We start from the raw sequence: 13,111 nt of genomic DNA on the forward strand, positions 1-13,111 counted from the left end.
CCTCCCATACCCAGTTTAGTACATACACCAAAATTTTTGGAGCATAAGTGCCCTGAAAACCTCTGCCGGCTTGTGGACGGTGGCTGCTGAACCACGTCCTCCCCTCGTGAAGGTAGCACACCCCATCTGCCCACCACCATCATCACAGCAGCATGGCAGCCGGAGATTCTGGAGTGGGACACGTCTAGACTTGACTCCTGCTGAGTCCCCCTGGTGGCTACCCACAGGACCTGAAGCAACAGGGAACTTCCTCAACTTCAGCTGCCTTGTGCGTGAAGTGTGAACATTAGGGAAAGCACACAAAACACCCACACTGGGTACCCAGGACAGGACACCCACCCCCGACCCAGCCACCCACCCCGACAGAAAATCAAAACCCAGGACTCTGACCAGCTAGAGCTGAAGGCACAAAGCCTAGGTGCCATCTTCCCCCATAGTCTCTGGCCACCCCTCCCAGGGGCTTGCCACTCTTGCCCAACACTAAGAGTGGCCACTCCCAGGGGGTCTGGGTGGCTCAGTGAGTTAAGCCTCTGCCTTCAGCTCAGGTCATGATCTCAAGGTCCTGGGGTTGAGCCCCACATCGGGCTCTCTGCTCAGTAGGGAGCCTGCTTCCTCCTCCCTCTCTGTCTGCCTCTCTGCCTACTTTTGATTTCTGTCAAATAAATAAATAAATCTTAAAAAAAAAAAAAGAGTGGCCACTCCCAGGGCAAGTCCCCAGCACCCAGCAGCACTTTGCAGCACCCAGCAAAGCCAAGACTTTGCAAATGCAGACGGGGTGCGGGGGACGCGGATCAAGAAGGCGCCAGGCCCAAGCCAAGCCAAGTATTTCCAACACTGCAGGAGTTTGCATAATGAACCACTTGGAAATAGTATCTTTAGGCCAGTCTTGTTTATGTGTTAAATCCTTGCAGGGCCTAGAAACAGAGCATGGGCTGAATTCATCTAGAAGGGAAACAATGAATATGTAAGTGGAAGAGAACAGATGTTTCCCGAGAAGCTACGAACCACAGGCTTCATCTGGCCTCTTGCCTCCTTCCTCCGTCCTTTACAGATGAAGAAGCTGAGGTCACACAGGTGAGGCAAAGCAGCCAAGGTCACAGCAACAGGAAGTGGAGGAGCCTGGACTTGACCCCATATCTGTTGAACTCCAAAGCCAATATTCTTCCCACTCCGAAGCTTCATGGCGGGACAGCGGCAAGGCAGAAAGGAAGCAAGGACAGGAGGCAAGGGACGGGCGAGAAGAGAGATGGAGAAGGCCAGCGACCAGATTAGCAGACACCATCACTGGAGCCTGCCCGGCCTGGGGAATTTAGCAAGGAGAAAAGCCTTCCTATGAGCAGACACTGGGACACACACTGCTGGGAACATTCTGAGAAAGCCAGACACATTAGTGCTGCTAATCCTAGGCTGCCCATTACTGGCCTGAATCACTTCCTACAGGGAAATGTGTTCCAGAGAAAATGCCGAGTGCCGACAGGACATCACAGGCTGGCTGACCACCGGCGTTAGCAGGGTCTGATTAGCCAAGGGCCGCAGGACTGCCAGCCAATGTGCCAAATTAAGCGTTCCGAATTTTAAGTTCCCCAGCAGTGGGCTTCATGCTGGCTCCTGATATATAAGGTAGCATTTTGAGTAATAATTAATTAGAGGAGAAAGCGGAATAAGCAACCAAAGTACATCAAATGGAATTAGTATAATTCTGCCTTTCTCTTCATTTTCCTTTCAATCAGAGACAGCCAAGTAGGTGACTGGGGTTGAGAGGAAATCACAGACCGCATTGGGCCATCCCTGCTCCCAGGCACACCACACCCCCAGCACATCCCCCCCCTCCCGGGCTCCCCCATGAAAACCAACCCAGGCCAGAGAGGGACCTGCCAACTCCAGCTCGTCACCTTCCTGCCATCAGACCATCAGGGCTGCCAGCAAAAGCCAGCTCAGAACGTATTTCTAGTTGGCTACTCACAACTAAATTACTAAATTCTAAATTCTTTGTTACTAAATTCTTTGTTAAACTGATGGGCCCTGTCTTCCTTGGAAGGCCCTAACCCTTAAAAAGGCATTAAAAAAAAAAAATCACTGGTTAGCTTAGGTACCAAAAGTATCAGCCTGTGCACCAAGTATCATTTGCTAATGTGCAACCGACACCTCCACCAGGTGCTAGCAAATACCAAAGGCAGAGCTGCCCACCTCTGCAGAAACCTGAAAATTTATTTTATCCCTAGAGGCTTACACCTGCCAACAAAGAGGGGAAATTTAAAACAACAACGATACAAAGAAACAACAGCCCAAAGTTTTGCCTCCAAAATCTCTGGCAGTCACCTGTAAATAGGCTTCCCGCCAGCTGCTCCCAGCCCCTCACTATCCAGGTAGGCCTTGGGTAACCTGCGGAGGGCCAGCCAGGAGCCAAGCTGTGCTCGGGATCTAACTCCTTCCGGCTTGTGCCAAACACCCAGCACCTAGGAGTCCCCACACCCATTTTGGCCACGCATGAACGGACAGCCCCAGTGGGTCCACCGTGGCATCCTGCGCAGAGCTTCCTGTGGCCCCAGGCCCCACCACCTACCTCGTTGATGAAGGAGTGGGCCCCCTGCGGACTGAGCAGGAGGATGGCGCGGCGGAGCGTGTCTCGGTAGCGGTTCAGCTCCTCTGTCTTCATGGTGGTGAAGAGGCTGGTGAACACGTGGCTAATGTTCTTGTCCACCTTTTGTAAAGAGACATCAAGGCCCAGCCGCGAGGCCTGATCCAGAAAGCTTTGGAGCCCACGGATATCTGAGCAGTGGAGAAAGGGGAGGAAAGAAGGATCTTTAAGAAGGAAGGATCTAACCCCAATGGCCCCCACTAGCTATGGGCCACTGCCATAAGCAGGGCACATGTCTGCCTCAGTGACCTGTGAATGGAAGTGGGAAAACCTGGACACATCTATTTGGTGGCAGCGTCCAGCCCCAGGCAAAGAGTCTCACAACACGAGGAGTATGCCGTTTGTTCCAACAGGTCCTGTGGCCAGGAAGTCCTTTGTGATGACCTCTCTTTCTCTCCCCACTGCTTCCACCCAATGAGAATGAAACTTCTGGCAGCTCTGTCCTTGTGGCTATGTGCAGTGGTGGTCCCTGACCCCAGCCCCAGTTCCCTGCACCTTCCTCTATGCTCACAGCCTAGCAGGTGAGCTAAGGCCACTGGCCCCAACCTTGGCCCAGCTCCAATCCCGTGACTGAAAACCCTGCCCTCACACTCCAGCCCTGAGGCTTGGGACCCTGTCCTGTTCCAGCAGCCTGATTTCCCCGGATGGAACCCCTCTTTCACTCTCTTTCCTGCTGGAGTGACTGCCCAAATCCAACCTGAACTTCACATCCTGACTGGTTCAAGGGTGAGCACATGGTCCAAGATGTTCCAACAAGCACCGTCCTCAGACTCTGGAGGAGCACTTGAGAGAGAGTCCTGCTCTTTCCTCTGTGTCACTAAGAGGTCAGGATGTAAGGCAAAAAGGGAGCAGGGGGAGTTGGAATAAATTACTAGGGAATGAGCATTCAGAAGTTGCTTGGGGCCCAGTTCAACCACATATTAATGCAAACCACATATTAATTGCATATTAATGCAATTAATGCAAATTGGTACTCCTCCGAGTACCAAGATGCTGACTTTTTTATTTTATTTTATTTTATTTTTAACGAGGGCCCCAATCTTCTCTCAGCCCTGCATGAGCCATCTGTCTGCTCCAAAGGGAGACCTCCCCAAGACGGGAGCCAACTCTGGGGCAAGCAGGTATGAAAGTCACACCTGGTTTCAGTGACGTCGGTGAAGTGTCTGTGCATTTGTGAGTCTGACTTCTCTTGGATTTTCCTATGAGCTGAAGAATACCCTTTCCTGCCTGAGCCAACTGGAACAGGATTTCTGTCACTTTCAGCCCAAAGTCTCAACCTAGAGGCCACGTTATCAAAGTCTGGGATGTCTTCTTCATCAGCCTATATGTGTATTCCAGCTCCCAAAGACATACTTGTACTGAGCAGCCCTCTCTCAAGGATACTCTGGGCCTGCCCCTGCCACACAAGCTGCTCTCTCCCAGCCCATGGGCTGCCACAGGCATGCCCTGGCCCATCCAGTCCCCCAAAATCAAATTCACAGTAAACGCTGTTATTTCAACAAGACTGCTTTTGCCAACCCATTTATCTCCCAGACTTTCCTTTCATGCCCATTCCGCAAACTTCCTGAGTGTTCCAGGCACTGTGCAAGCTGCTGCCGTGGGCCCTCAGCGGCCCACCTCCCCAGGATGGCAGGCTCACCAGTAAGTCTAGTCCCAACTGGACCTAACAAGAGAGGTCAAGGAGAACCAAACACAGTGCGAGGGAGGGCACGGCAGCCCTGGAGTGCTGGGGGAAAACCTGCAGGGGGCCCTGTTTCCCACCAGGGGGAAGTTGCAGCATACGCTTTGAGCACTAGCTGTGGATTCCAATACTCAGAATTTAGGATGGTTCCTTAAATACTTGGGCAAATCTTCCAACCACTCTGTGCCTCCATTTGCTCATCTGTAAACTGGGGATCAAACTTTCCATGCCCAGCGTGGAGCCTGATGTGGGGATGGATCTCACGACCCTGACTGAGGTCACGGCCTGAGCTGAAATCAAGAGTCAGAAACTCAACTGAGTGATCCAGGGGCTCCCCCATGGGGCTACTTTTAAGACAGAAGCCCTGTTTTTTTTCACGGAAACAGTCATAAGGTATACGAGATACAGGCGTCTGATAAGCTCGCTCTGTCAGTCATTGCTGAGAAACAAACCGACCCCAGAATTAACGACCTAGAACAATAGTCATTTATTATTTGTTGAGTCTGTAGATCAACTGGGCAGTTCTGTTCTAGGCTCACCCGTGCCCCTGGAGGTGGCTGACATATCACTGGAGGCCTGCCCGATGGTCCACACATGTCCACGTCCCTCTGGCAGGCCAGCCCAGGGATGTTCCCATGGTGGAGGCAGAATACACAAACATCTACTCAGATCTCTGCTGACACCAAGTCACAACCATCTCGTAGGCCAAAGGAGGTCATGTGTCCCAGAGCAGGAGCTCAAAGGGTCTTCAAAGGGACACGACAATTGGCATGGGAGTAGGGAGGCTATTACGAGGGACCTGAAGGCAGCTAAACCCCCTTATTTGGGAACACCATTTACACCACACTGGTTAAAAGACAGCTTCTCAGGCAGTACCAGGCACTGGAACTTTCTGCAAGGATCCGTCATATACGATGTACATCTGCCCAGTATGATAGCCACTAGCCAGATGTGGTGGCTGGGTACTAAAATGTGACTAGTGTGAGTGAGAAACGGAGGTGTCATTTTATTTAATTTTGATGAATGGAAGTTTAAATGTAAACAGCCATATGTGGCTAGTGGCTGCTGTACTGGGGAGCCCAGACCGAGGGGGAGGCCATCCTGGGCACAGATGGAAAGCTGCTGCATGCCCAACAGAGGAGGGGCTGCTGGGCATGGGTGTCTGCTTGGCGCTGAGACATTCAAGCATATTACTGGCAGGTGTGAGTTGTGCTGTGCTCAGGAGAGGGAGTGGCTGGGGTTGACACCAGCTCTGAGTTGCTTTAGTTGGGGGTCCCTTCCCCCTGTTGCACTTCTGTCCCCCAAGCCATCTGCTCTGCCATTCCCTCTGTTTGGCTAGAAAGTTCTGAAGAACCTCTCCAATCTTTCAAGGCTTTGGGGTAACAGGTCTCTAGGGGCCCGAGCAGGCTGTGGGGACCGCAGAGCCTCTCTGGGAATCCGAGGGGTGTTGACAGCCAGGGGCCTGTATGTGGGGAGCCCCTGGTGTTATGGGCAGCAACTACTTTGCAGCTTCAGGGGAGGGAGAGACAGGTGGGGGCTTGGTGGAGAAAGCCTGTCCTGCTGTTCTGTACCTGGGACCATTTCCCGTCTGAGCTGCCAGGCAAGCAGCTCTGCGTAACCGTCTGTGCGCCAGGGGCCAGGTCGCCAATGGGCGAAGCTGGCCAAGGTCAGGGCTGCACTTGAATACCAGTGCCATGGGACTGAATCTTGGTCATGCATTTGCCATCCCTAGAAGGATGCTCAGGGCTCTCACCAGGCACCACAGTGCCCTCCCCATCCCCATAAGCTATGAGGAGGTTGGGTCTCTGGGCCTCCCACACAAAGAGCCCCACACACAGCTCCCCCATGGCACTGCCCACGTGGGCTTGAGCAGGAGCCAGTTTGGGCAAGGTCACTGGTGGCCAGTGAGGCTCCATCCCTTCACACAGGCACCCACGGTCCTCATTGCCCCACGGCTTTGATCTGACCCAGATCTGAGCACGACTGACAGGACAGTGAGGGCTGACAGGACGGTGAGAGCTGACCGGGACAGGCATGAAGGGGGCACATCTACTAGCTCCTACTCTTCAGGCACCTCACAAGGCCATCACGAGTCCTTGAAGTGGCCAAGATGAGCCACGTCTGCAGGGGCATGCTTGCTGTGCCTTCCCCCAAACACGTGCACACTGAGGACCCCAGCGTCACTCTGTGACTGCCCCCTCGCTGCCTGAGTCTGACCGGCTCCAGGGATCTCAGACATGCTGCAGGCATGGCCGCCCTCCCAAACTGGGCAAGAAGTCCCCTGAAGTCCCCTCCCTGAGGTCCCCCTGCCTAAAATAGGATGGTCTTACTTTCCTAGGGGATAGGAGGCGCCATGGCATGCAGGTCACTGCCCAGGACCCAAAATACACACAAACAGGCACACACGGAGAACACAAGCCATCAGAGCTCCCCCCACCCTATTAGCTGCTCTGTCTCTGTCTTCTGGTCTGGGAAGCCCCTGATGGGACTGACCCATCAGAGAGAGTTTAAGCTCCCTGTCAGCAGCTGGCTCCCCACACCTGGAGGGAGCAGTAGGGGCTCAAGGCAGCGCTCCCAAGGGACCACACAGGCCCTGGCTACAACCGCCTGCTTCCACTGAGCTGAAAAGGTCAGCTCTCAGCCTCCAAAGCTCTTATTCAGCTGCACACGGGGTACGCTGGGGGCAATGTAACAGTGAAGAGCTCATGCTAACTTTGTAGCCCTCCTGGCATTCCCCTGGAATGGGCCCAGGAAGATCACTTCTCCAACAAAAGAGAAGTGACGGGGTTTGCAATGACCTTTACCCCCTTCTCCCCCAAGAAATCCAGCTGTCTACTGCCACTCCCCAGGAAGGAAGATTTCTCCAAGAAGGTAGACTAGGGACAGAGCTGACACTACTCCCATGGGCAGCAGAAGGGGCACCCCAGGAGCCTCTTGGCCCCCATGGAGTTCTGGGCCTTGGCCCAAGCCCTCCTCTACAAGCATCTTGTGCATCCTAGTTACCCAGCCGAGGCACCCCTGCTGGTACAGCTACCCCAACCAGACCCATTCCCACTGGGAAAGGATGGCATCACATCCCCAGCCCCAACCCAGGAAGAGCAGGAGAAGACAAATGGCCCACAGCTCTCCAAGGCTGCAAGGGGAGAAATGAGCCACGGAAAAGGGCATTAGTCATACTTGGGGACAGGGAGAGCCTCCAAGGAGAGACATCCTGCTCCCCAGAGAAAAGCAGAAGTTCAGGTTACATGGGCAATGTGATATGATGGCACCCAGCATAGGCCTCAGTTTCCCTGGTCCACCCTCTGGGCCCTCAAGGGATCTGGTTTCCAGAAATCTTTCTAAAACCCGAACCTGACAAAGCCATCCAGTGGACACTTACCCTTCCTTCTTCTCTCCTATATTCACTGAGAGCTTTCTCTGTGTTTGTCCCTCTCCAAGGGGCTGAGAACAGAGAATGACTGAGCCCATGGTACTCCTGCTGTCACAGAACTTCCATTTCAGGGGTTGGAGAACAGAGCAGAACAAATAAACACCATGCTACACAGATCATTTCCAACAGTGACAAGAGCACTGAAGAAAACAGATTTTGGGCTAGAGGACCTGCAGGAGGTAGGGGTGGGAAAAAGCTTTGTGAAGACTGTCCATGAGAAGAAGTCAACTCTGGAAACCTCTCAGAGAAGAACACGAAAGACAGAAGCAATGGCACATAGAAAGTTCCAGAATGAGGTATCTGTGACACCAGAGGAAGAAGACCTTGCTCACCCCCATGATGGGGACCAGGAATAGCAAAGACCAAGCAGCCTGAACTGTGGAGCTATGAGGGAAGGAAGCTGGAGTCCATGGACACCAGGAAGTACCTAGCACAAGTGGAGGAGGGAAGGACACAGGTCCAGGTTCCCGAGCCCTGGACCTCCTCCCCCAGTAGACCAGCTTCCTAACTCAAGACCCAAGCACCCTATGGCACTTCCTCAACACTCATCTCTCCACCCATGGTTACCCACACCATGCTGCTCTTAAACTCACGCCAAAGTCATCAACAAATAGGGGTCCTCCTCTCTCTTCATTCTTCATGAGTTCTCTGGCATACCCAGCCCAGGGCCACCGGTCCTCGAAGGTCTCTCCTCCCTGACCCTCCAGACAGTATGAGCTCCTTCTGCTCCTGTTCCCCAGCCCCACTCACTCTCACCCTCCTCCAACCCGCAAACACACACACTACTGTCCCATTCCCAGCTACTCCTGGGCTTCCCTCTGGCATGGCCCAATGGTCAGTCGGGCAGGAAGAACATCAACCCCAGACCCTAGCTCATCTCCACAACCCCCTCCCAGGCTCAGGCACCATCAGTGCCTCACTGGGACTTCTGTCACAGCTTCCCCTGAGGTCCCCTTACTCTGGGGTCCTCCCCTCTAATGCCTTCTGCCAGGATGGCTTCTAAGTTCATCTGTTCACAATAGAGCCCTCCTCTAAAACTTTCCATAAATAACACAAGTCGATTTTAAAATTGCCAAGACATGAACATCCTCAAAAACATCAATCAATCACAAACAAACCAGATACCTTCTAGAGACTTTATTATCATACATAAATAAACTCCATACATCTTAGCCCGTACATAAGGGGCTATCTGGCCCTAAGAGCTTTGTCTATTTTGCTTTTGTATCTTTAGCACCTCCTCTTGCCATCACCACCACCAGAAACCATGCACCTGAACTCCAAAAGGAGAACCAGCTCTTTGACCTTTCCCAGATATTCCACAAACACACACACATGCACACACATGCAAGCACGCATGTATGTACCACATACACAACCCACGTACACACATATGCGCACACACATCAAGCCACACACACTCATACCCCACACATACCCACAAGTGCATACCCTCTGCCTGGATGCTCCTAATCTGAAATTTATACAGCCCCACCCCCACATCAAGACCCAGCTGAAGTCACATCTCCCCTCACGCCCTCTCAGGGTTTCAAAATTTATGGACATGGGAAGTGGGAACTAGGTGTTTCTTGTTTCTCTCTCCAATCCCCAGGCTCAGTGCCTAGCACAGGGTCAGGGACAGCAAAAGGGTGTGAAATCAAATGGAACCAAAGCGAGAGCCCGCCTGCAACCAGCATGACTTCAGCAACTGCACATTGTCATGTATTTGATGGAAGCAGAGCTGTTACAGGCAAGGAATTGAAATCCAGCAAAAGTTTTTTTCAAAATCTAAGGCTATAGCTGTGGCTATCCCACTACTCCTGAAGGGGAAAAAAAGAAAGAAAGAAAGAAAGAAAAATAGTCATGGGTATTTTAAATACTTTCTTGGTGAAAAGTAATTGAAACGAAAGAACACATTTCAAATTGCTTCCCCTACTATTTTCAATTTCCGAGAAAGGTCCAAGCACTGAGAGTACTTACGAAGAATATCTTACCATCTGTAATACACATATACGTATAAGGCTGCTAACTCACACCCAGGAGAAGTTCACAGCTAGAAGTGTTTAGGGATTACTGGCAAATTTTCCGTAAGCTGAGACACAACTCTGATTCTAGGGACTTTTTAAAAAACTTCTTTCTTATCTGGCCCCCAAAGAGACGTTTCAAATTTCTTCTAAGATACAGTTTATCCTAAGTTCACTCCCAAGACCCGTGCCCAGGCGCCTCTCCTCATTCATGGCCCATCTCTCCCCCAACGACCAACCCAAAATGCCACCTGCCACCTTTGTCTCTGGCACAGAAGAGCTACAGAAATGGCTGTCATGGAGACAGGGACTTCGGGTGAGGGAGCTTCCGACGTTTCCAAGAGAAAAGATCACAAAGATCTACCGGCTGCAGCTCCAGTCAGAAGTAATACCCCTTCCCTCCAAATCCCCTGGGGGCCTCCCTCAGCTGCCCAGTTATGCATTGCCGGCCTGCCTGCCTGGCTGCCCTCCTCCCTCCATCCCTCCCTCTCTCCGGCCACCCATCCCCCCTCCCTCTTTCCTTCCATCCTTCCCCCTTCCTTGCCTTCCCTCCCCTCCCCCCCTCCTTGCATCCTTCCTTTTCATCCTGTCTTTCTTCCATCCTCCAATATTTCCTGAGTGCCCTTCTGGGCCAGGCCAGAGGCGGGGCACTGGAGCAACAGCACTGTAACCCTTCACAGCCCCGTCCTCAAGGAGCACTCAGCTCTGCCGCTAAGACTGAGCCGGAAGCAGAAAGGGGCTCCCCTCCTCCATTGACTGAGCATCTCCGACGACATGCCAGAATGTGTTCCGTTTGCAGACTGCATTTCATGGATGAATTAATTCATTGCAGTCGATCTATGTAGGTGTGATTTAAAAAAAAAAAAAATCTCCATGGGAGTCAGGCAGGCACAAAGCAGGCCCTCAAGAGTTCAGCAAAGGGAGGAAGTGGAGGTGGCACACCCAGCCAGCTCTCAGTAGAACAGGAAGCAGCAGGTCTGTCCCCATCATGGGGTGATGATGTCCCTGACAGCAGACACCCCCAGGGCCCAGGCAGGGGCCAGCTTCCAGGGAGCAGGAAGATGGTCACATGGTGTCCCACAGTCCTCAAAGGCACAATGCCACCACTCCCTGCCTTCTTGCTGAGGGTCTTGTGTGGGAGGCAGACCCTCCCCACCCCACCCCTCCTCCTTGTCACAATCTCAAGGGCCCAGACACCAATCATAGCCAACCTGGCCCCAGGAGTCCTCCAGAGTGAGCTCTCATCCCCCAAGCTCCCCAAAATGCACAGCTTCCTATATTAAACATGACTTATTTTCTGTATTCTGAGGCTGTGACACCCAGGGCCTTGCTGACCCCAGAGGGACCACCCCTAGCAAGGTGAGCCAATCCCTAGGGGTAGGAATCCAACCTTCCAGGTGCAAATCTGCCCCTCCACAGCCCAAACCCAACACTTTCTCAATCAGGTTCTCACACTTTGGGTGCTCTAATCACCCCAGAAGACCAGAGACAGCCCTGTGCCCCAGAGTCTGCTGAACTTACTCAAATGAGCTAATCCTAAACCCCTTTACTCGCCCTCACCCTTCTTTTCCTACGGAAGTCACACGAAGGGCTCCTGCCCACAGCCCCCCTTCTCCCTCTGCCTCCTGAGTGCCCCAGGTGCTACCCTTGGTGACCCCCATGACACAGTGTGCCACCACCTCCAGAGAACTGTGAACTCCCTTTCAATAGCCGTCATTGGCATATGTTGGCCTTGCCACACCTGAATAATTGTACAACACCCACTCCAGAGTGGAATCTGGGTACAGCTTGGGGACAAACTCAGAGAAGCAGCCCCATCGGCTACACTCCCCTAGGAACACAGACTAAGCATGGGCCTGGGTTCCAATCCCACCACACACTAGCCAGGCGAGCTCAGGCAGCCCCTCCCTGAACCCATGTCTTCATCTGCAGAACAGAGCCAACCCAGCCCTCCTCATAGGAGCACCAAGGCCCTTGTGTAAGGGGCGCGCATTACTGCGAGTATATGCAACACAGATGTGCAGTGGCTGTCGGCCGCCTTCCAACCGCCTCATCAGCACCAGGAATGCCCCCAAAAGGGTTCCCAAATGAACAAATCATCCCTCTTGCCCTAGAGACTCATCAAGAAGGGAGGTGCCATTCGGACGGCATAAAGGAGCACTGAAAGGCTCAGCTCTCCCCCTGCGGTAATTCCAAAGTCGCCAAACGGCTGAAGGAAATGGTCTGCCAGCACTCTCTGAGAAAGAGATCAAATTTCTGCCCATGAGAGGGGCCCATGATATCCAAGAGCCTTCAGCTCCAGCAGGTTTCAGAACCATCCAGGAAGCCATCCAACAGCAGATGGCAGAAAGGGGAATAGGTGTTCTGGATAAACCCTGGGGAGCGTGTCCATGGGGCATGCGCACACACGTGGAATTGCAGACACAGGGGTCCATGAGCGAGCCCTACCCACACCTCTCGCCTGGGCCCCAGCAACGGAGGGCAGCACCCATTTCTCACTCACTCACTTCTCTGTTCTTTCCCATTTGAAAAACAAATATAAGGGAAAAACATTTTAAATCATCAGGCTGGTAGATCGAGATTAAAAACAATTTAAAATAAACATCTACTCTGGCACTTTGGAAAAAACATACCACGCTGCATTAAGTGCTTTGAATTAAGTAAATTACACCAAGTAACGAATTTACATAATGATCAAAATTTGCATTTTACACATGTTATGATGGAAATGGGTTTATAAAATAATTCTTCACCAACTTCTGCTCCAAGTTCAGTTCCAGTATGTGGATAAAATTCCGTTGGTGCTGATCTGCTACTGTCTTTCATGTTTCAAATCTCTGGCTCCTATTTTTTTATAATCTGGCAGGTCCCTTATTCCCCCCTGTAATAAATCGTCCCTTTGATTTGCAATCCCCTTCCATCAGCTGAGTGAGGTCATATTTTTAAAGAATCCGTAATAAACTAATCCTTCTTAGAATTTTCACAAATAAAGTTTGATGTTCCTGTCACTTTTTACTTACAAGGTATTTGCTATGGATTTTAGCAATTCTCCTTCAAGATTTGTAGGGCTGATTTGCAAAGTCCTGCAGTTTTTCAGGGTAAGGAATCAGAAGGCATTTCTCAACAGGCTTCTTTCTGGAGCCAACAGGTGCATCAGGAGGGAAGCAAAACCCCAATGGACATATCCACAGGGGGCTGAACACAAGGCCCTCAACAGACTGGCTGTCAGCCTCAATAGGCCGCCCCATATCTTCAGGTCCCTAGGACCTGGGAGACGGGCCCAGAGCTATCAGTCCCTTTCCCAGAGCCACTGGACACTTAGATGCTTCATGTCTTTT

The 13,111-nt window shown here is 52.1% G+C and overlaps 1 protein-coding gene across 2 annotated transcripts in view; it reads right to left on the reverse strand.

Annotated features, from left to right (window-relative positions):
* GRID1 (glutamate ionotropic receptor delta type subunit 1) overlaps nucleotides 1-13,111 on the reverse strand; it is a 691,195-nt gene that overhangs the window by 466,540 nt on the left and 211,544 nt on the right. For both annotated transcript variants that reach the window (XM_082717985.1, XM_082717986.1), the window contains exon 4: nucleotides 2,564-2,769. In XM_082717985.1, coding sequence (XP_082574111.1) covers nucleotides 2,564-2,769 — 206 coding nt within the window. The remainder of the gene's footprint in view (nucleotides 1-2,563; nucleotides 2,770-13,111) is intronic.

Source organism: Mustela nivalis (genome assembly GCF_964662115.1).
Source record: "Mustela nivalis genome assembly, chromosome: 2".
Classification (NCBI taxonomy): Eukaryota; Metazoa; Chordata; class Mammalia; order Carnivora; family Mustelidae; genus Mustela; species Mustela nivalis.